The sequence below is a fragment of the Sphaerodactylus townsendi genome, linkage group LG03 (assembly GCF_021028975.2).
Source record: "Sphaerodactylus townsendi isolate TG3544 linkage group LG03, MPM_Stown_v2.3, whole genome shotgun sequence".
NCBI lineage: Eukaryota > Metazoa > Chordata > Lepidosauria > Squamata > Sphaerodactylidae > Sphaerodactylus > Sphaerodactylus townsendi.
Window position 1 is genome coordinate 61,245,273 of NC_059427.1, and position 21,966 is coordinate 61,267,238.

At 40.9% G+C, this 21,966-nt stretch overlaps 1 protein-coding gene across 1 annotated transcript in view; it reads right to left on the reverse strand.

The window, feature by feature from the left end:
* Nucleotides 1-16,972: 16,972 nt before the first annotated feature.
* ATG7 (autophagy related 7) overlaps nucleotides 16,973-21,966 on the reverse strand; it is a 102,345-nt gene continuing 97,351 nt past the window's right edge. The window contains exon 18 of the mRNA XM_048487870.1: nucleotides 16,973-17,285. Coding sequence (XP_048343827.1) covers nucleotides 17,253-17,285 — 33 coding nt within the window. The 3' untranslated portion in view covers nucleotides 16,973-17,252. The remainder of the gene's footprint in view (nucleotides 17,286-21,966) is intronic.

Genomic DNA, 21,966 nt, shown 5'->3' on the forward strand with positions numbered 1-21,966 from the left:
CAAGGTTATAGTGGCAGGGTACTCCTTCCAGGGGGACAAAACTCTTTGGAAACCCTATGAATCTCATACTTTTTGAATCTAAGGACAAATCCAAGGTAATGGCTAGAACCCTGAAAAAGACAGACAGATGGGGCCAGAACAACTACTTTCAGACCAAAAACTCACTCCCACACATTCACTGGGATTTTCAGAGATCCTTCTGACATCAGAACAAGAGGTGGTTTCAGTCATAGATTTCCACCCAAGCAGGACAAACCTGACAAACAAGGCATGATTCCTTGGAAGCTCCAGTAGGAGGCACTGTGTCGCTATTGTAGGACAAAGGTTGGGCTAAAGGTTGCTGACCCGTTCTAGACACATAGATGACTGCCTTGCTCAGTGGAAGAATGACCTTGGGCCCTTACCTGTGAAGGGTCTTTTTCATCCTGTTATATTCACACTTCCTGTTTTCTTGTTCACTGTTGTTATTTTGCGTTTGAGCACGGTTGTATGTTCTACCGCAGTGATGGCGAACCTTTTCGAGACTGAGTGCCCAAATTGAAACCCCAAACCCACTTATTTATCGCAAAGTGCCAACCCGGCAATTTAACCTGAATACTGAGGTTTTAGTTTAGAAAACCGGTTGGCTCCGAGGCATGCGTTACTTGGGAGTAAGCTTCATGGTAGTCGGTGGCTTTGCTTTGAAGCAACTGTGCAACTCTTCCAATAGGTGAATCACGACCTTAGCAAGCCCCATTGTCAGCAAACGAGATTACTCCCAGGTAAAGGATCGCACTTTAGTTCTTCGCATGAAAATCAGTGGGGTTTAACAGCACTTAACAGGGTTACCTACACTGCCTCCCCAAAACTAGGGCTGATTCTGCATGGGCCAAAAACAGCAGTGTGAAAACGGTGTGAAAATGGTGTAAAAGGGTTTAAAACAGTGTAAAAGGGTTATTACTGTTTTCACACTATTTTCACACCGCTGTTTTTGGCCCATGCAGAATCAGCTTAGGTTTTAGGTTTAATGCTAATAATCGAGCCCAGCGGCCCAGGCCAGCCTAGATATGGGGGGGGCGGGGACGACTCTGTTTGCGCGTGCCCACAGAGAGGGCTCTGAGTGCCACCTCTGGCACCCGTGCCATAGGTTCGCCATCACTGTTCTACCGTCTATATGTTTCTTCTTTAGCTCTGGAGGTCCACTAAGTTATTGTTCTAGATTAAAGTACTGGTATTCAGAGTTACTCAAAATGAGGACAGGGCAACTCCCAAAGGACACAGGAAGTTAAAGTCAGTTCTTGCCTCCCTGCTAATTGGTGGGAGTCACTCATAGATATCCCCCTTAAGCTCAGTGGAGAAAGATCTTCACAGGTATGGGCCAATGGTCTTTCTCTTAAACAGCACATGGCATCATAAAGTTGTTTTTGGATTGGACTAATCAGAGAACATAGATGAGGACTCACATTATTGAGTCATTTACCTGCAAAGAAGTTCCCAGGAAAATAAAAAGAAACCCACTCTGCTATCAAATAATTTAACTCACTAAACTACAATAATGTACATGTACTCTGTTCAGAAGTATCTAATAAATAAATAGAACATGGTGATCCCCCCAGCTTACTTTAAAAGTTTCCACTTTAATAGTTTCCACAAAAGTTTCCACACACACTATTCTGCCTATTTTCTTCCCTATTTTTACTTAGCAGGAAACTTGAGTTTTATTTCTCTTCCCCACTTCGATTAGCCCATTAGTACAATTGGTTGCTTTATCAAAGGACATAGGACCTTTACTTGCTTAACTCCTGACTGTTCTGCCCGTACTTTTGAGCTGCCTAACCTTAATATTTGCTACATGTGAGTATATAAATATTTAGAATTATGTATAACAGCACTACCACTGCATGTCTCAAAGGAAGTTGTTTCAGAGTAATTTAATTTTGCTCAACTGACTCACCAGAGCTGGGAAGTTACTTGCTGGAATTCAGTCTTTCAACCTTTTTATGACAATCAAAAGGCCAATTTATAACACAACACGCTAATAGTATTTCACAATTTGCTTACTGCCATATTATTTCACCCAAGTATTTATATCCAGCTGACAGACTTCTTCTCTGTTTGCTGCAAGTGGCGTGGGAGGCATCAGAACTGACGTTCTCGTGCTCATATACAACTAAGGTGGAAAATAACATTTCTCCTACAATAGGCTACTTTTAATTTAAGACAAAGCTATTAGTCAGTTCCAGCAAGAGTACACTATATTCCATTGACACAAAATCATTTCAGCTTTTCTCATGTGACATGTGACTGGCCTTACTGTCTATTGTTGGTCTGTCACTTCAGATGTCACATTGATTTTGAAAGAAAGTAGCTTTAATTCAATAAAGCATATCATCTCACTTTTTCCATGCATTTTCTGTTGAAGTTATTTTCATGTACCGTATATACTCGCATATAAGTTGAATTTTTCAGCACATTTTTTGTGCTGAAAAAGCCCCCCTCAACTTATACACGAGTCAGGTGTATTTTTAAAAACATTTTAGGGTTTTTACTTTGTTGGCCGCCAGGGGGCACAGTTTTTAGGCTAGCGGCACCAAAATTTCAGGGATTTTTCAAGCAACTCTCCTGATGATACCACCCAAGTTTGGTTCAGGGGGTCCAAAGTTATGGACCCCCAAAGGGGGTTCCCCATCCCCCATTGTTTCCAATGGAAGCTAATAGTAGATGGGGCTACATTTTGAGGGTCCATAACTTTGGACCCCCTGAACCAAACTTCACCAAACCTGGGTGGTATCATCAGGAGGGTCTCCTAAAGATACTCTGAAATGTTGGTACTGTTAACATAAACAGTTTGGTCCCCTGACCAAAAATCCAGTTTTGAAAGATTTTAACTCTTGTGTTTTAGCTTGGTTGCTGGTTGAGCTAAGGTTTTTGTACTTTTAAAGTTATTGTTGAGACCATATTGTTTTTGTTGACTCTCTTTTCCACTTACAGAGCTAGTTTACTGTTTTTCTTTGAAATAAATATTCAAAAACATTTAACCTACTGATGCCTCAATTAATGTAATTTTATTGGTATCTATTTTTTTATTTTTGAAATTTACCAGTAGCTGCTGCATTTCCCACCCTCGACTTATACACGAGTCAATACATTTTCCCAGTTTTCTGTGGTAAAATTAGGTGCCTCGACTTATATGCAGGTCGACTTATACACGAGTATATACGGTATTCATCTTTACATGGTCACGAGAGGTGGACTTTAATCTGGAGTACTGGGTTTGATTCCCCACTCCTCCACATGAGTGGTGGACTCTTATCTGGTGAACTGGATTTGTTTTACCACTTGTACACATGATGCCTGCTGGGTGACCTTGGGTTAGCTGCGGCACCACCTTCCTCACAAGATGTCTGTTGTGGGGAGGGGGAGGATTTTGTAAATCACCATGAGTCTCTTTACAGGAGAGAAAGGTGGGATATAAATCCAAACTCCTACTCCTCTATTTCTTTAATTGCACATAAGTCTTCTTTGCTGAAAGTCCCTATTCTGCAATTAATGGTTATTATGTCATGATAACAACCATTTAGCATGGAAATGGAACCATTTATGACTGCTGTTCTTAAGTCTAAGCAATCCAAGGACCCCATTTTTATTTAATATGTTCCACAGACACTGTCTTGTTGACCCCGACCACAAACCAAGTCACCCCCTTTCAAAAGATACACCACAAGTTCTATATATCACATGCTGGCCTCCTGCCTCTTGTGACATAAAAAAATAATGCAGGGTGAACCACATTGCACTAGTGGTCTTCACTCAGTGGCTTATGGAAAGCTAAATGTGCAGTTATCACTTTCCAAAAGAGCCACCTGCCTACTGTATGCCTTATGGGCCAGACTAGAAACATCTTTTTTGCTGTCAAGTCACAGCTGACTTATGGAGACCCTGTAAGGTTTTCAAAGCAAGAACAAAGGTGGTTTGTCATTAAATGCCTCCACATCATGCCCCTAGTATTTCTTGGAGGTCTCCCATCGAAATACTTGCCGGGGTTGAGGTGTGTGACTGGCCCAGTGTCACACAGCAAGTTTTCATGGCATAAGTAGAGATTTGAACCTGGGTTTCCCAGATCCTAGTGTGACACTTTAAACACTACACCATACTGGCTGTTCTCTACAATCATGCACATATAAAAGATAAAACTATTAATATGTAATTATGCTCTTTTTAATTAAGAGAGGAGTTCTGAACATGTAAGATGAAAACTCCCCACCATTGTGAAACCTTGGCCAGTGTATCTGGAATGAGATTTTCCCTCTAATCTGCATGAGGTACAGAAGCTCAGGCAAGGGAGTCAGATTGCCCAGCTGCCCAGTTGAGAGCAAGCTGGATGTAGATAAAGGGAAGTAAAACCACTTCCACCACCCCACTGAGTCCAGTATATTATCTGCCTGGCCAGTTCCAGGAGAATGGGGGGATGGGGTCAGTACCTGGGTAAGGTAGCGTTTCAGGAGATGTGGTGTCACATCTTCCATAATGCTCAAGAATATCCCTAGTCTCTATGGTCTTTACTGCAGACATTGGGGAAATTCCTATAGCACCACTATTGATCCATTTCCCTCCCACTCCTCAATTAATGAAGTGTCTGGTATTGCCTGCAGACATCAAGCAATGGTAAGAGAAAGATCTTAGACTGTGAAGAAGAATTAAGCTGTTTGGTACAGAGAGGGACCTGCTGTTCCAAGCACATGGAACAACAGGAAGAGGGACACATAAAAAGCAGTGAGAAGAAGCAGGCTCAGACCTCCATGGCAATGATGAGCATGGGCAAAAAGCAGGTTTAGCCCCATCCTTGGACACCTTTAGTTTCTCCCATAAAAAGAAATCAGGACCAAAGGACCACACTGGGAGACACCGCTGAAATGGACCAAATATTTCTGTCTACCTCTGTCATGAGTTGGCCCAGAACCCATTAACAAGGAAAGTCACAGGCATTTTGCTATCTTTGATTTCTGATATTTTTCAGCATCTAGGGTTGGGGGCTTTTTTTGTCATCTGGTCACAGTAATGCAGGGGCAAGAGACATTCAAAGGTCTTCCATCCAAATACTAACCAGGGCTGACCCTGTGTAGTTTCCAGTATCTGATGAGAAGATGATTTTGGATTTACACCCTGCTTTTCTCTCCTGTATGGCAACTCAAAACAGCTTACAATTGCCTTCCCTTCCTCTCTCCACGACAGACACCTTGTGGGGTAGGTGGGGCTGAGAGACCTAGCAACTTCATGTGGAAGAGGGGGAAATTGAACCCAGTTCTCCAGATTAGAGTCCATTGTTCCAAATCACCATACCACGCGGGCTCTCAGAGAGTTAGCCTGGACTATCCAGGTCAGGGCAAGCATCTAGTTATTTAGGGCTATTACCCACCATAGTAATAAGATAGGCAACTGCTTTCATTCCATAAAGCAGCTAAATTCAGCACCATCTTTTGGCATCAGTGCTAGAACTTCAGTAACAAGCAACAGAGACAAACTGCCTTTGTAGCAGAGTATTGTATCACAGGGTGGTGTTTGTTCCACTCCTTCTCTGCCCACCCCGCTCCCCCTCATGATCCAGTAGTTAAGTCTTTTGAGAACAATCACAATGGGCGCTTATTATACTCCCAGTCAGCAAAAAACAGTCAAGACTAAAGTTTTCAATGAATTCTCCAAATACAAGGCACATGGTGTATCTTGTTCTAAATTTTCAAACCATCTTGCCTACAAAATGTTAATACTGCTCAAAAGGTATGTGTCAGACCTAAACCTGATTCCTAATAAAACACTTGCTGTAGTCCATTTAGATTTGTGTTCTTGAGCATATGTAATCAACTATTCTACATAAATGAAAAGCAGATATTCTGGCCTCCATGTGCCACTTTGGTCAAGAACTCATAACGTACAAAGAGCTGCAGATACTTCACCTAATGACTTGAAAATGAAAATAAAGTACTAATACAGAAAGAGTATGCTTTCAGTAAGGAGACATGGATCACTTCTATTCTTAAAGGCCTTTCATTTCACTTTTGAATGGGTGCCATCCATAAATACTTATATTTTTATATAGTTAATTTCATTGCTGAAAAAGAAGCTGGCAGCCACATCCCTTGTGAAACTAAGTCAATCCTTGGGACTGCTAAGGCACACAAACTTCTGTATCTGCTCAAGCATTTCCAGATCTCTTCAGCTGCACGGCACCTCCAGTTTGACAATAAGAAGCAATTCCAAACTTTCATGTTCTTACTCTTCCACCATTTTGGAAGGCAATGCCTGATGGCTTTGTCAGATGATGGTTAAGCACAGCTGTTACTGTTCTTGTATCCCACTGAAGTCTGTGGTCACCAAACATGGATGTACTGAAAGAACATAATTCCAAGCACCAAAGTTCAGCTTCCCTAAGGCCAAGTCTAGAAACTTAGGTGTTAATGGAGCCAGGGACATAGGTATAGATTTTTATGGGGTGGGTTCAGGTGGGGCATGCCCCCACTTGCCCCTGGGAGCATGGCCACGCATCTCCAAGCCTCGCCCCTGGCCTTAGTGCTTATAAAAGCAGCTCTCTGAGGTCAGGGACGGCAGACTCCCCTGTCCTGTACCCTCTGACCCCCCCACTGGCTGGGCTCCCAGCCGGCAGCCAGCAGTCCTTTCTGCCCACCCCTCCGGGCAGAGGCATAGTTAGGGGAAATGGAGCCCGGTGCAAAATCTGAGTTTTGCGCCCCCATCCCACCCCCCCATGGGCAGCCGCTGTGATGCTGGATCCACCCCCAAACAGCATCACTTTCAATGGTGTTTAAACTAGGGAGCCCAGATTCTCTTTTTAAATTCACCTTAAAGGGAGAATCTAGGGTCCCCAGTTAAAACAACATTGAAAGTGATGTTGTTTGGGGGTGGATTATCCCACACCCTGAAACAGCATCACTTTTAATGTTTAAACTGGGGACCTCAGATTGTCCCTTTAAATCCATGCCGAAGGGGGTGGATTTAAAAGGAGAATCTGGGGAAATTTGGGGAGTGCCTGCTGTCAGGGGTGCAATTGTTAAACTAGCAGCACCAAACTTTCAAGGTATCTTTATGAGACTTTCCTGATGATACCACCTATTATTATTATTATTATTATTATTATTATTATTATTATTATTATTATTATTATTATTATTATTATTATTATTATTATTATTATTATTATTATTAATAATAATAATAATAATAATAATAATAATAATAATAATAATAATAATAATAATAATAATAATATTTCTAAACCGCCCTCCCCCGAAGGGCTCAGGGCGGTGAACAAACAGATAGGTAGAGCACAATAAAATCAATAATCATTAAATAACGGCTCTATATACTTAAAACCAACCCCATTAAAATGCAGCGTTCTAACATCAGATATATCGATGGTGTCCTATTAATACATCCCCTAACGGAAGAGGGGGAAGAAGAGAAGAAAAGAGAGACAGCAGGGTCCACAGATGTTAAGAAAGGGGGGGCATCAGCGGCCAGACTCCCCAAAGGCCCGGTGGAACAACTCTGTCTTGCAGGCCCTGCGGAAATCATTAAGATCCCGCAGGGCCCACATAGCTGGAGGTAGAGTGTTCCACCAGGCAGGGGCCAGAGCTGTAAAGGCTCTGGCCCAGGTGGAGGCTAGCCGCGTCACTGAGGGGCCAGGGATCACCAGTAGATTGGCCTCTGCTGAACGCAGAGGTGGATTTGGGACATATGGGGCAAGACGGTCCCGTAGGTACGGAGCTTCAGACCTAGGTTTGGTGAAGTTTGGTTCAGGGGGTCCAAAGTTATGGAACCTCAAAGGTGTAGCCCCCATCTTCTATTAGCTCCCATTGGAAACAATGGGGGATGGGGCACCCCTTTTGGGAGTCCATAACTTTGGACTCCCTGAACCAAACCTCACCAAACTTGGGTGGTATCATCAGGAGAGTCTCCCAACAAATCCCTGAAATTGTGGTGCTGCTAGCCTAAAAACGGTACCCCCTGCAGGCCAAAAACTGAAAAAACACTTAAAAATACAAAAAAACCACAAATGGGGGCGGAGCTTCAGACGTGTAATGGGGGTGGGTTAAACCCGGGAACCCCCACCACCACCACCTACATCCTTGAATGGAGCTCTGTTTTGTTGGCCAGCAAATACTGCTTGGTGAATAAGCTGCTCTAATCCAGTCCATGCCAATTATTCTTTAAAACAATTTATGCTCATCTATACATCTGGAAACTACTGCTTGATTTTTCCATTCTTTTTTCTTCTAACATTAGGAAAATGTATTTGAAAACTGTAAAATTTTCTATCAATGAACAGATTTTTACTTCTATTCCTATTTTGTTTTTAAAAAATTAACATACACCATTACTGAACATAATTTTTCCAAGACGTGCTGAAATAATCACTCATGAAACATGGCTGCTGTACCTTCGGTCTGAATGTGAAAACTATTCAAACAATGAGTCAAAGGTTAATCTCCAAAAAGGGTGAGTTGGCTTTAAAACTACTACTGCTGTCTATTAGGCATGTTTCCACTAGTTGGTCTTAATTTGCTTCCCCACACCCACAGCTAGATCATACTGGTTTGATTTGGAAACTAGAGCAATTCTAGCAGTCAGAAGCCTCTGGACTAAGATAACATCAACTGGTATCTTATAGCAAGAACTTGACAGTGCCAGGAAAGCATAAATTGACATTCATTATGACAATTAACAGATGATGGAGAAAATGGGCAAAGAAGAAAAGAAAGCTTTCTGTTCAAGTTCACACAACAAAGGGGCATGTCTGTACGGCAATTAAAAACAAGCTCTAAATTGGCAATGCTGCCCGCCTATGGGATTCTGGGCACTGTACTTCTGTAACTGAACAGGGGCTCTATCATTCTCAGTTCAAAAATGTTAAACTGGCAGAATCTTTACCAAAAATATGGATAAAGAAACATGTTCCTAGTTAATAAGAAAATCTGATAAATAAGAAAGCCATCTCGAAATAAAATAGCCTATAAATCAATACAGATTTTACACATAAAGTAAACGACACATGAAACAAAACGAACCAAAGTAAGTGTACTAGTACTTGCTGCAGTTCACTTTTAATAGTAGATAGTACTAAAGTCAGGCTAGGTTCAAGCTAGTGGTCTGCTGATAGGTTAAGCTGGCCAGGCTTCAGCCATGTAGCACCATACTTCTTGCTTCCAACAGTTAACTTCAATACATTTTACTATGAAATGTGCTTAATTTATTGTAACTCATTCTTTCTCCAAGGCACTCAGCACAGCTTACATAAGATTCCCTGGCTGTTTCTCATCAGGGCAGTTCATAAGCCAGAACGCCTTAACTTCAGCTGTACAACTTTCCTTTATGTCCTGGATTTTATTTTATTTTATGGGGTCAAGATCTGTGGCAACAGGTTTCGGCTGTAACTGTTCTGCCCACACCAGGTTAGGCTTGAGCTCATCACCAAAAATATATTCGTGGTTTGGATCAGCTACATTCACAAACCATGCAAGGCAGCACTTGTACCACATTTCACTTCGGACTGCCAGATAAAACATCCTCAGTCCCACTGCTTCAAATGGAAAGAGCAAACCTATCACTCCATATCCATTCTGCTGGTATAAAGGGTCCATAGCTTCTTCATTCTTCATAGAGCCCCCAGATTCAGGGGGTGGGAACAGAAGGAAGTAAATGAGGGAGCATGCACTTGAAAGGAGCGAGATGGAGGGGCTTCTGCTGGTGGTGGGGTGTGGGGGTGGTTATGGTTTGTTGAAATCTCTGCAAATTGCAGAGGATCTCGCAGCTACAATGCTGGCTGGTAGGTGAAAATCACCAGCTGAGTTAGCACTCTGGACAAACAGCGTTCAGGGGGGAAAGTGTGAATTTGTGGTGGCATCTTTGGGGTATGTGCTTTCTACTTCACTAATCATTTTAAACGTCAGCAGCTAATTTAGGAAGAGAGTTACAAGAGAGAAATGTTACCTTAACTTAGCCACAATTTTCTCACTGCAAGCTGAGTCTGTGTTGAAAAACAAAACAAAATCAAGTGAATATCAGGAAAGGCACAGAGCAATTGGCCATGTTGGCAGGGGCTGATAGGAATTGTAGCTGGACACCCCGGGCATAGAGGGTGGGGATGCAGTTGTTTATTGAATGGCTGTCAGAAAGTCCCATTTGTATGTTCTCTGAGGCCCCTTCATCCACAAGAAATCACTTTGAAGAATCAAAGACAACCTTGACTTGACCACTGACTTGACCACTAAGCAATTTACAACCCCCTCAAACAAACAAACAAACAAACAAACAAACAAACAAACAAACAAACAAACAAACAAACAAACAAACTTGTGTGGGAGTGGGAGACAGTGAAATTGTCCTACAAATATAATCAATAATGGGAGTAAAGCAATATTTTATATGCAGTCCCAGTATGATTATGAAAATACCACAATGCTGTATTTTTTGTATATGTATATATAGTAACCTATAAATAGAACTTTCTAAGAATCAATTTTATATGACAAGAAAGCAAGGAAAAAGTCTTGAATGTTAGTAAAGATTTTTTAAAGTGTGTGTGTGTGTGTGCGCTTCACATTGCAACATTAAATGTTAACAGCAAAAGTCCGTGTGCAATTAAGTGAATATGCTGGAAAGCCCCATTCCCATTTCTCATGAGCCATGAATTGATTGGGTAGCATAAGGAAGCCACTATCTACCAGCCTCACTCCAACTCCACTGGTATGATGGAGTTAATAATCCACTGACTTGGTTCACATTTTGGTTGTAAGGATTAGAGTGATCCCATATGTATCAATGCTAAGGGCGATGATAATGTAAGAAGAGAGCTATTTTACAATTACTCTGTCATTACATGACACTTTTAGCTTGCCGACAACTTGACTGAGACTCATTTCTTAACTAGCTTTTCAAAGTCAGTTCTTGCCCAGGATGACTCATGTGCAAATTCACTAATATTCAGTTTCAGTAGATCTGAGTAATATTATTTGTGTACTGATTCACCCTTTGCTCTTCATAGGTTAAATGGACCAATGAGAATGATTTCAGTTTTGCCCAAAGCAGTAATGCCTACCTACTATGTACCCATGTGCTTCACATGCATTAAAACCTAATTCAGATCAAGCGTTGAGTGTTTCAGAACTGATTCAACAGTTGCAGCCTTAATCTATTGCCATAAGCTAGCAATCCTGATGAACAAAGAAAGGAAAAATGTCCTGCAAAAAGTTCTCATGATTCTGGAGAAGTCAATTAAAACAGATGACTGCAGGAGAAAGCAGTTTGAGCAACTGAGTTGTTTTTCTCCCCTAAAAGAATGCTCAAGATAGTCACTAGTTCCATAATTTTTTCTCAGAAGTAAAAGTCTGAGATGGAATCGCAAAGCAAAATGAAAAAAATATGTTTCCTTGCAGCAAGGAAGTCCGTTTTTGCTTCATGTTCTCCTAAATGTCAGTAGTAGCAATCACAGTGGCCCCAGTTTCTCCTAGCTGTCCATCCTCAGACACGTTCCCTAGGGAACCAATACACCACTGGTGGTCTGCATCTCAACAAATATACCATTTCCATGGTCAGCACTAACTCAAACAAACATTGCTGAGTGTGCATGGATCTTTTGGATTAATGCCAACCTCGCCCCCGCATGCTATAAGCAGAATGTGTAGCTCTTACCACTCATTCTTTCATACTCTGAATATGATCCAGAAAAATAATTGATGCCCAGGCCATTATTTCAGCACCTGGATCACTTTTGCTGGATAGTCTTTCTTTCCTTCTTTCCTTCCACAGATACAACAGTTATTGTGAGAGAACAACACAGCCAGCACTTAAAAAGGGAAAGTCCATATTGTCTGGTTAAAAAAAAAAAGGCTGCACTTACCAACAACTGGTGTTCATTGAGTGGTAACAAGTGAAGCCACACATGGATACCACATGTGTACTGGCCTGCTGTAGAGAATACAAAAGGTCCTAAATATGTGAAGCTCACCCCTCCCCAAGCTGGCTTCCCACCTTTTTTGAGCATGAGAGGAGGAAGGGGAGCACTTCTCTCCCAATTCTTCAAGGCTGCCACTAGACAGAATATATCAGATAATAGAGAAAAAAACAATAGAGCTCACAGTGGGCCTGGAGTAAACTCGACCGTGTTCGCATCATCGTGTCCACTGTGAAGTCCCACAAGAGAGAATACTGCTTTACCATGGTAAGGAGGCAGGCACGAGCTGTAGCTGAATCAAGTCTGTAGTACTGCCTTCCTTACTCATGCTTCTTTTGCAGTGTTGGTAGCCATGGAATAGTGCTTAGCACAGGTAGAGGCAGAAGATCAGAAGACCAGTGCACTGCAAACTGTTGATGGACAATCCACAATGAAAGGCTGCAGAGATGACATGCTCTAGTGGAGTGCACAGAGATCTGTAAGGGACAGTCCACACAGCCAAGGTTGTCTCTGTTCGCCCAGAAGAATAGGGATGAGATAATTTTCTGTGGATATTGAACCTCTTACACTACTAGTATGAAAAGGGACTGAATTGGCAGATACCTCAGAACTGGAGAGGTCTCATGGGTAGCCTCGCATAAGGGACCACAAGGGTGGTGGAGGCTAAGAGACCTAGCAATCTTTTAATGGGTAAGGCTAGTTGTAACCTGACACATTGAACAGCTTATTGTACTCCCAGTCAGCAAAAAACAGTCAAGTCTGAAGTTTTCATGGATTCTCTCTCTCAAATTCAAGCCACACTGTTAATTTTGTTCTGAGTTTTCAAATATCCTGTCTGCGTATAAAGTGCATCAGTCCTTCCCCGAGGGGGAGAGTCTTTGAGTTGGGAGGAGTCTAAGACTCTGTATAGGAAACAGATTCTCTGAGTTGGTATTGGACTGGATTTTTCAAAATTGACTTGGCGTTGAAGGCCTTTGACAGAGCAAAGACTCATTTGGGAAAGTGAACAGTGTGTCTTACAAATGAGTTGCTGTAAGCAGTTTTTTAGATAAGGAAAATTGTTGTACCACAATCATCTTAGATGAGCGACAACTACAGTCATAATTTTTGTAAAGACCCTGGAGGTCAAGGGGTAGAACTGTGAATTGAAAACAGGTATGATTGCATTGGAAACAGAGGTATTTTCTGAACTTCTAGAGTCATGAACCAGATGTTTGGGTGCAAAACAGAAAGAATTTGGGTGAAAATGGAGAAATCATTGTGAGTCTTTTTAGTCGCAGAAATTTATTTAAGGCCACATCCCCCCTCCTATTTTTCACTAGGAAGTCCAGAGACATTGTGATCTTCCCCGGGACAAAGTAAGCAGAGCACATGGTCTGCAATACAGTTGAACTGCAGCCCATTTATTTTCTATAGAAGACTTTTTGACAAATTCTGAGCCATAGAGTGGGGCAGAAAGAACCCCCTAATTTATTGCAGAATAACACAAGAGAAAAAAGGGCAAATTCTCACAGAGTTCAATGAAAAAAACACTTTATCTCCGAGAGCACAGAAACTTTGGAGTCAAAAGAAGAAAAAATATAGTGTGTTTTTTTTTATCAGAAAAGGAAGAAAACACCTCCATGCAAAAACAAAGCTATTACAAAACACAACCCCTCTCTGTGCAGGCAAAAAGAATTGAAAAAAGAAAGGAAGCTGCTGTGGGGGAAAGAGACTTCACATGTTTAGGAATTTTGGCATGGCAGTCTTATGCACACACAGTACCCATGCAGGACTGCACTGTGATCAAGGCAGCGAACAGAAATCTGGCATGTGGAAGGTCCCAGGCACAGTTCCTCACCATTCCTCTATAAAAAAGACATTTGAATAGAGCTGATAACCCACTTTTGAGAGTCACTCCTAGTCAGAACAGATAGTATTAGGCAAGATAGACCACCAGGCAGTATAAGGTAGCTTCATCTGAAAAAGGGAATCAAGGCTACCTTGGATTCCAAGATGGCAGATAATATCATCAGCAATATATTTGGTCCCAAAACACACGGTATACAAGTGGCAAAGTGGGATTACACTACTTTTTAAAATTACCACATTCTCAAACTATTAAAGCAGCCCCTAGATATGTCACTTTTTTACTTTCACTAGAGAGGTCCCCTAAGTATTATGACTATGGTTGGTTTTCTAGAGGCTGCTCAGTTCAGTGTTATTGCATGAGACCAAAGGCCATTACAAAGAATCAACAATGAAAATACCATAAAACTGGATTAAATGTAAAAAGTTACATTTTAAAACAGGTTAAAACTAATTTCATTAAAGAGAGAAAGGTTACCATATATGTCTGTCAGATGACTAACAGAAATTAGGTCTCCAACATTCATGGCCCGGATTTTCTCTGAAACTAGAGCAAAAAGGGCAACATTTTGAAGTTTTACTGAAGTTCTCTTTTTAATCTTGAAAAGCCATGTTAGCAAAAATACCCAAGTTCAATCCACACCCATTCTATCTCTAAAACTCAAAATTCAACCTCTCCCATTATACAGCAACAACAGCAGATGAGAAGATGAATTGCCAGAAGCCGGCTGTCTGTGTACACAAGGCAGTGATCAAAAGTGCTTGGAATTTCTTTTAATATATGTTTCATTCATGTGAATAAAAGCTTTCATTATGTCCCTCTCCATACGTGCTTAAAACATTCAACAAAAAGAAAATGGTTTTAGAAGCAAGCAAGCAAGAGTGCCATCCCAGTTTTTCAGGGAAGAAACAATAAAAGTTAAACAACATAAGGTTTTCCAAATCACAGTGGAGCCACTTCTGCACAACACAGACATCTGGGAAGCATATGTACAGGAAGCAAGCTCAGTCTTATACAACCCTGGGTTACTGGAATTACTAGGCAAGGAAACATCATATTACCCTGTGCCTAAAATGTCATATATGGCTAAAGCTCAATGAGAAAAACTTAGTTGACAAATTCAGTCTTGATAATTCAGCTGTCAAGGTAGACACTCTTCCTGGGAGACACCAAGATGTTTGTGACCCTCAGCTAATTAAGGCAGTGGAATTTCAGAACAAGAGTTTCCTGTTTCACTATCAACCAATGACGTCTATGAGGGTGACTCAGAGTAAGCTGTCGAGTATTAATTTTTCCCAGTGTGACTTCTAGTCTGTCAGCAGAGGAGCTGAATTTCCTCAGCAAAGGAAGTCTGAGAGTTATTATGCAATTTATTTCATTAGTTTAAACTGAAAGATTTCTTTTGCATACAAATGAGCACGGGACTTTCCATTTCAGATCTGATGTTCACTACATGTTTATCATTCCTCAAATCTGTACTTCTTGAATGGCAGAGAATTCGTCCAATTCTCCAACTGAAATATCGTTTTTGAGACAGGGTGTGCATTTACAGTTACTTGGTAGCAAATGTATGATTAAACAAGCAAACAAAACAAGGACATAGTTCAGCAAGCACAGGAAGGTGGTTGTGGCTAGTGATAGAGTAGCTGCTTCGCAAGCTTGGTTCAATCTTTTGCATCTCCAGTTATGGTAGAGGATATGAAAAACCTCTGGAGCAGAGCCAGAGCTACCAGGGGGCAGGGGCTGCACATTGAAACAAGTGCATGCCTGGGGGGCCGGAAAATTGCTCCCACCCCATGTCACTCACACTTATCTTAGTTCAGCCTGAAAGTGCAGTGTGAGCCCCAAGGTCTCCTGGGAAGTGTAGTTCCCACCAGACCGTTTTCAGTTTCAAGTGAACAGGCTGCTTTTCCAGCTGCACTTTCAGGCTGAACCAAGATAAGTGTGTGGGGGGGTAGGGGAACCAGGGGTGGTGGTGGAAAATGCAGAGCGCACTGGGCGCAGTATGCCCCAGCTACGCCTCTGCTCTGGAGAGCCACTGCCAATCTGAGTAGACAATACTGACTGTGATGGGTTAATGGTCTGATTCAGTGTAAGGCTGTGTCATGTGTACAATATGCATCATTAGAAAATACCAAAACATCAAAGTGATATGTCATGACCTACAATCTCAGCTCCTTTTCATTTTTTTAAACAATTCATACATGACTTGAGAAAGTGTTTAATCTTGGCAAGCAGGCCTGAACATTTTGTTCAGCTCCTTATTATTTAGGGGATGAAAGGAGAAGTTGTGGAAATAGTGCTATTAAAATAATAAATAGAAAATAAAGCATATTTCCTTACAATGTGCATAGGTAACATATTTAACATTTAAAAGGGTGAATGAATCATCCTTTTGGTAATCCATACCATTATTTAAAAACACATAGTCTAGGCATCATGTGGCTAGTATCTAAAGACCTACATTAAATATATTCAGGGCTTGGATGAACCCTCATAAACCTTTTTACCTCTAAATGACAGAAGAGTGTTTCTGTCTGTAATATATATCCAAAGTTCCTTAGGGTACATGGACCAAGCTGTGCTCTTCTTTTGAATCAGATCTCTGAAAATATTTTGTCTTATGATCAATCAGTGATAAATGTCCTAGGTTGATCCCAGACGGGCTTACAATTGTTCAGATTTCTGTTACCCATCAATCTTAGGGCTGAGAAGCCTTTGGATGGGAACCAGTTTGCAAATACATATGGGAATCGAACGATTGTTGCTGCCAGTTAACTGATATTGTGTCTCATCCTTCCTATTGCATGCAGAGTATGAAACATGCCAGCATTAAAATGAGGTGCACATTCTATCAATGTGACTTCAGTAGAGGAATAATTCCACCTCTATTCTTATAGGTCCTAAAATCTGAAAAATCTCTGCACAGCTGGCAACACAATACAAAATCAATGTGGATTACAAAATAGCTAGACTATTTCAGTATCTCTTTGATGCCCTAAATATCCAGGTCTCTTAAATTTCCTTTTTGCCCAAATAATGTGACTAAATCCTGATCATCCAACTCGGTAACAAGGACTCAATTGTCCTAAACTGGTGTTTCAAAGGTTGCAAATAGTCCAGAATGTATATTAAAAAAGAAAATTCAAATTGGAGAAAACAAGAACAATGTTTACCTAAGAGACATTTTAAATATAAGATGTATTTAGAAACTGAAAAGATACAAAGAAGAATTTTCATTGTCACAGATAAGATGAATAAGCACACAATAAAAATGAGAGTTACACTCACAGTAGAACTGCTTAGTGAAACTGAGATACTGTCTCATTCTGATCAGAGATGTGAGTTAATGTATATATCTGCAACAGTCAGAGTAAGCAAGCAATCATTAACTCATTAAATGACTGATAAAAGACACCAATGCAACCTCTGGGCAGCTGTCATTCACTTCACTGTGGATCTTCAGAGTGTCTCATCATCACTCATGTCCCAGATCTGTAATGAAAAAGAAGGAAAAATGTCATTCATTATCTCAGATCTACTTGGATAGCTTTTACGCACCCAATGGTTTAATGTTAAATTTAAAATACATTCTGGTCCTCCTGAATCAAATAGCAGAAGAAACTCCAAGATGGTAATTTTGAAGGAGGAGGGAATTTTTTTTCCTGTAAAACATTTCATTCAAATGTTTACTGATACAGAACAACTAAACAATTTTAAACAAATAAATCTTGTCAGTACCAACATATATATAACATTTTGAACATATTCACAACACTGAAGAGATATAACCCAAGCTTAAACAGGAGTTTTCTCAATTCAAAAGCAAAACAGTGATTAAAAAAAAATCAAAAGGAAGTCTATTCAAAAAGGCATCATTCCAGAAATGCAAGCCTAGCCAGTGCAAATACAAGTGGCCAAATCAGGATCAAGGATGTGGAAATAAAAGCAAAGAATCTATCTGTAAATAGAACCTGAGAAAGGAGGCCTCTTTTGGCTATGTTTATTTTACTATAAACTCTTCTTACAGCAACTGAATTCGAAACTCATCCTCCGTTCTCCATGGCAAGGCAAATATAGCACAAAGCAATATAGGTTTGCCACATTGTTATTTCAAGCAAACACTTTGAGTAAAGATGCTAGACACAGGACTCTATAAATCAGACATTTCTTATCTACAGCACAGTCATGTCAGGTAGGAACAGATTCCACACAGTGTTAAGACAGCATGAATTCATTTCTTTGCTGAAGGGCTGAAAAGCTGATGCTTTTCACACATTTTTGGTTTGGACAGTGCTTTAGTAATTATGTCAATTGGACTGGAAATTTTCTTTTTCGGGGGAAAAAAGACATTTTCTCAATAGGGAGAATTACATTTAATTTCATCTGATCTTCCTATGAAAAAGTGCTGTTGCCACCCGTTTCTTAGATGAATTTGTTTTAGCTGAAGAATGAAGTCATGGTAGACTTCATTCTGTTTTACCTTACAGAACACAAAGAGAGCTAGAAAAAATAAGAAAGGGAGAAGGGAACAGGAAAATAATGCATTTTTCATGCTTAATATGTTACTTCTAAGTTGTCATATGTCATAGACAGATAAATGGATTGTGATCAGTCTATATACAAAGCTATGTTCTATGCACTAATATAAATACAGAAATATTAGCATCTTAAAAGATTTTAAATAGGAAGGAGAGGCAGATAGTCGGTTGATAGGAATTTTGATCTCTCTATATTTTTGTATAACATTTGAGTACTACATCCATACCAAAATCAATTAACAAAGTGGCCTCTGCTGCAATCACTCACATTTGCTTCATTCCAACACAGCTGAGCTAGAGGCATTACACATCAAACATCTGGAACATATTCACCACTTTAACCACTTAATCTTTACATTTCCTACAAGAGCAAAGGGATGATTGGACTTTAGCATTATTGATGTTCAATATGTCATTACGTCACATTACTGTTATACCATTGCATGTATATCACCAGTATTAGTACGTAACAATTATGTGTATTTATGTATGCCATTTTCAGAGGAAAGTTGATTAAAATAATAGAAATTAACAAAACTTGTGAAATTTAGTAAATAATATAGTCTGATAAAAAAAATTAAACAACTTATGGTCCAAACCTATGATGGGGGGAACAGGTTGATGAAGGCAGCATGGGGCTGCACCGGTGCATTTGCCCCCCGCTGCTGGTGTAAGGGCATCCCCACCGGCAGAGAAGGCAAAGGTGCTGGTGACTTGGTGCCCCTCAGCTCTACGGGGGAGAAACCCAGAAGTAGGCACTGCTGCAGAGGAATGCTGGCATCTGATTGGATGTTGGTGCAGTGGGGGCGGCTGGGGCATTCCCAGGGGTGGACCCAACTTCAGTCAGCTTCCACCCAGCCTTTAGGGCTGGAAATGCTGTGCTCAGAGTGTTCAAGATACATTTGCTAGAGTATTTTTAAATCTGAGCCTGAGTTGCTCAGAAAGCAGTCCAGCTATATTATATGAAAGAATGCTAAATTACTTCCCTCCACTTTTTTCTTTTTTCAAATAGAGAAGGAATTAAGGGAAAAGGACATATTGGTTTCATTCTTGCTTCTTCTGTAGCTGGTGAGCTAAACAGTTATGCAGCAACACTTCAAGCAAAATTAAAAATCCTTAAAATTGTACTAAGTGCTGTACAAAACTGCTGAGGAAAAGGGAAGTTCCTGATACAGCAGTAAACTGTCTAACAGTCCCATTCAGGGGGGAACGGGAATCCACCAGTGGGAGTGGCGCATGGCTGTGCTGGTGGATTTGCCCTCCTTAGAGAACTAACTCTCGCAGATGGGCGAATCCTCTGGTATGTGGCTGCTGCCACTCTCCCCAGCAGTGGGGTGTAGCATGGGACACTGCACCAGCATCCCTATGCCCCTGCTGCTGGTGCATCGAGGATGGGTCCAGGAGAGAAGATGACATTAGTCAGCCCTGGGACCGGCAGCTGAGGCTGAGGCTGCTGATTTACTGTTCCAAAAAGGTGGTGTAAGTCTATTCAACCCAATGGGAGCTTCCTGGTGGTGGGGAATCTCTCTGGCATTTTAAGCCTCTCTGTGCTTCCGGAAAGCCTCCTTGGGGATGGTGGGGCATGGCAGAATGGCTGTTGCACCACAGCTGGGCACCAAGCTCCTTGGATGGGGCTGTCCAAGACATGATGCAAATGAAGAGGGAAATGGCCATAGGGAGTATAACTGACAAAATAATTTACAATTATATGCCAAGTAAAGAGATAAAAGAAAATAACTAGAAGGGGGGGGGGGACTTTTTTGCAGTAATTCTTTTACAAAAGCATGGAAGTTGCCTTAGTTGCCAGGTTTAGATCAGGAACTGGCAACCCTTGGAATGCATGCTGAACATCAGCCACCGGAACATTTTGCTTGGTCTAGAAACAAGGGACCAAGATGAGCCCTTCAGAAAATGCTCTGTCTAATGTGGGGTAACCGAATATCTCTCCCGATTCCTTTGTTGTTTGCTGACACACCAGCATCCACCTTCATAGGGAGACAATTGTTGAAAGATCATTGGTCAGTACCCCTTGTTATACTCTATCTCACCAAAAGAAAAAGCCAAAATTGTAACTTCATTTGCCACATGCATATTTATTTTAGAATGCTCCGTTTGGGTACTAATGCCTACTTAGTTCTGTTAGGTAGGCACTGGGATTCAAACGGAGCATTCCAAAACAAAGACAGTCCAGCATGTAGCAAATGGTTTTTTTCCTATGGTGAGACAGAGTATGCCATATACAGTTTGTTATAATTCTCATGTTCTTGCTTCCTAGGTCTTGGTTTTGCTTTTGTTGTCTGTTGAGGACCCTGTCCCTTTTTCTGCCTTTACATCAACGCTGGTTTAACCTAATTATGGCAGAAATCCAACACGCTTGTATGGTTATATGGAAATTACAAAGATCTGTGTTGCAAGTATGTGAATGCACTACTACAACGCTGCCTGGTTCACACATGCAAGAGAATGAAATTAAAATAAAAATGTCAGAGACCCAAGGAAACAGAATAAGTTGTACCAATTCAGGCTGAGGGGATAGACCTTGGGAGACCATACTTTGGTGTCCTTCTCCCTCTGTTAAAAACTTCCTGCTAACAGAAAACCAGCACATCAAGTGAAGAGGATTGGTGTGTGTGTGTGTGTGTGTGTGTGTGTTGTTTTCTGTATAACTACAGTATTAGTTTTCTATGTGTGGGACATTTTTCTGGAAAGGAGCACTTAGAGTGGGAATCTCCCAACTGCAGTCTTAAATGGTCCTGTTCCTTCTACCATCTCAGGGATCTTCTACCTCGTTGTCTTTGCATGTGTGAATCAGGCCTGAAGCTGAAAATTTCTCCACAATTAATCTGAAGTGAGAGAGATTTCTAAACAAATTATGGAAATGATTCAGGTAGGAAACTACTGATGAAGTCTGTTCATAGTTTTAGACTACAAAAATCAGTTAAGGACATTTCATTTTAAACATGAACATAAGCAAGTCTACGCAAAAGGCTGAAAACCCATGTGATACAGTGGCTTGATTCAAAATAGAGCTGGGAAGATTAGATTTCAAATCCCTGACTAACCATCATGCTCAGTATATGTCTTTGGGTGCTACTTTATAGTCAAGTCCAATCGACTTCACATTATTGTGAGGATAGAAAAAGAAAAGAAGGCCTAGGATGCCAACTGAAGTTCCCTGGAGGAAAGCTAGAATAAAAATGTAATAGACTGAAATAGCTCAGCAAATATGGTATATAATCTGAATTTAAAGAATTTGACATTTTCTGACTGACAATCACTGAAGCAAAGGAACCCAGATTATTTCTTTAGTACCACAGTTAACAAATATTACAGTAGTACTCTACAGAGAAGTCAGCAATGCCGAGAATGCTGCAGATATGAGTCACTACCTTAAAGGCTTCCAGTTGCTTACAAGCCAAACAGCTTGTTTTGGCTCTCAACAGACTCTCCTCATATGGGACCTACTTTGATCTTTTTAAGCTATTGTACAAACACAATTACATCTATTTTATGGGATCAACAGGGACGAGAGAAAGAGCACACTAATCCCAGCGCGAGTGATGGTGTAAGAAGCCGCTTTTTTGTGATTTGAATATAGGGCTGCAAATAACCTTAGTGTGTTCCTGACACGTGGC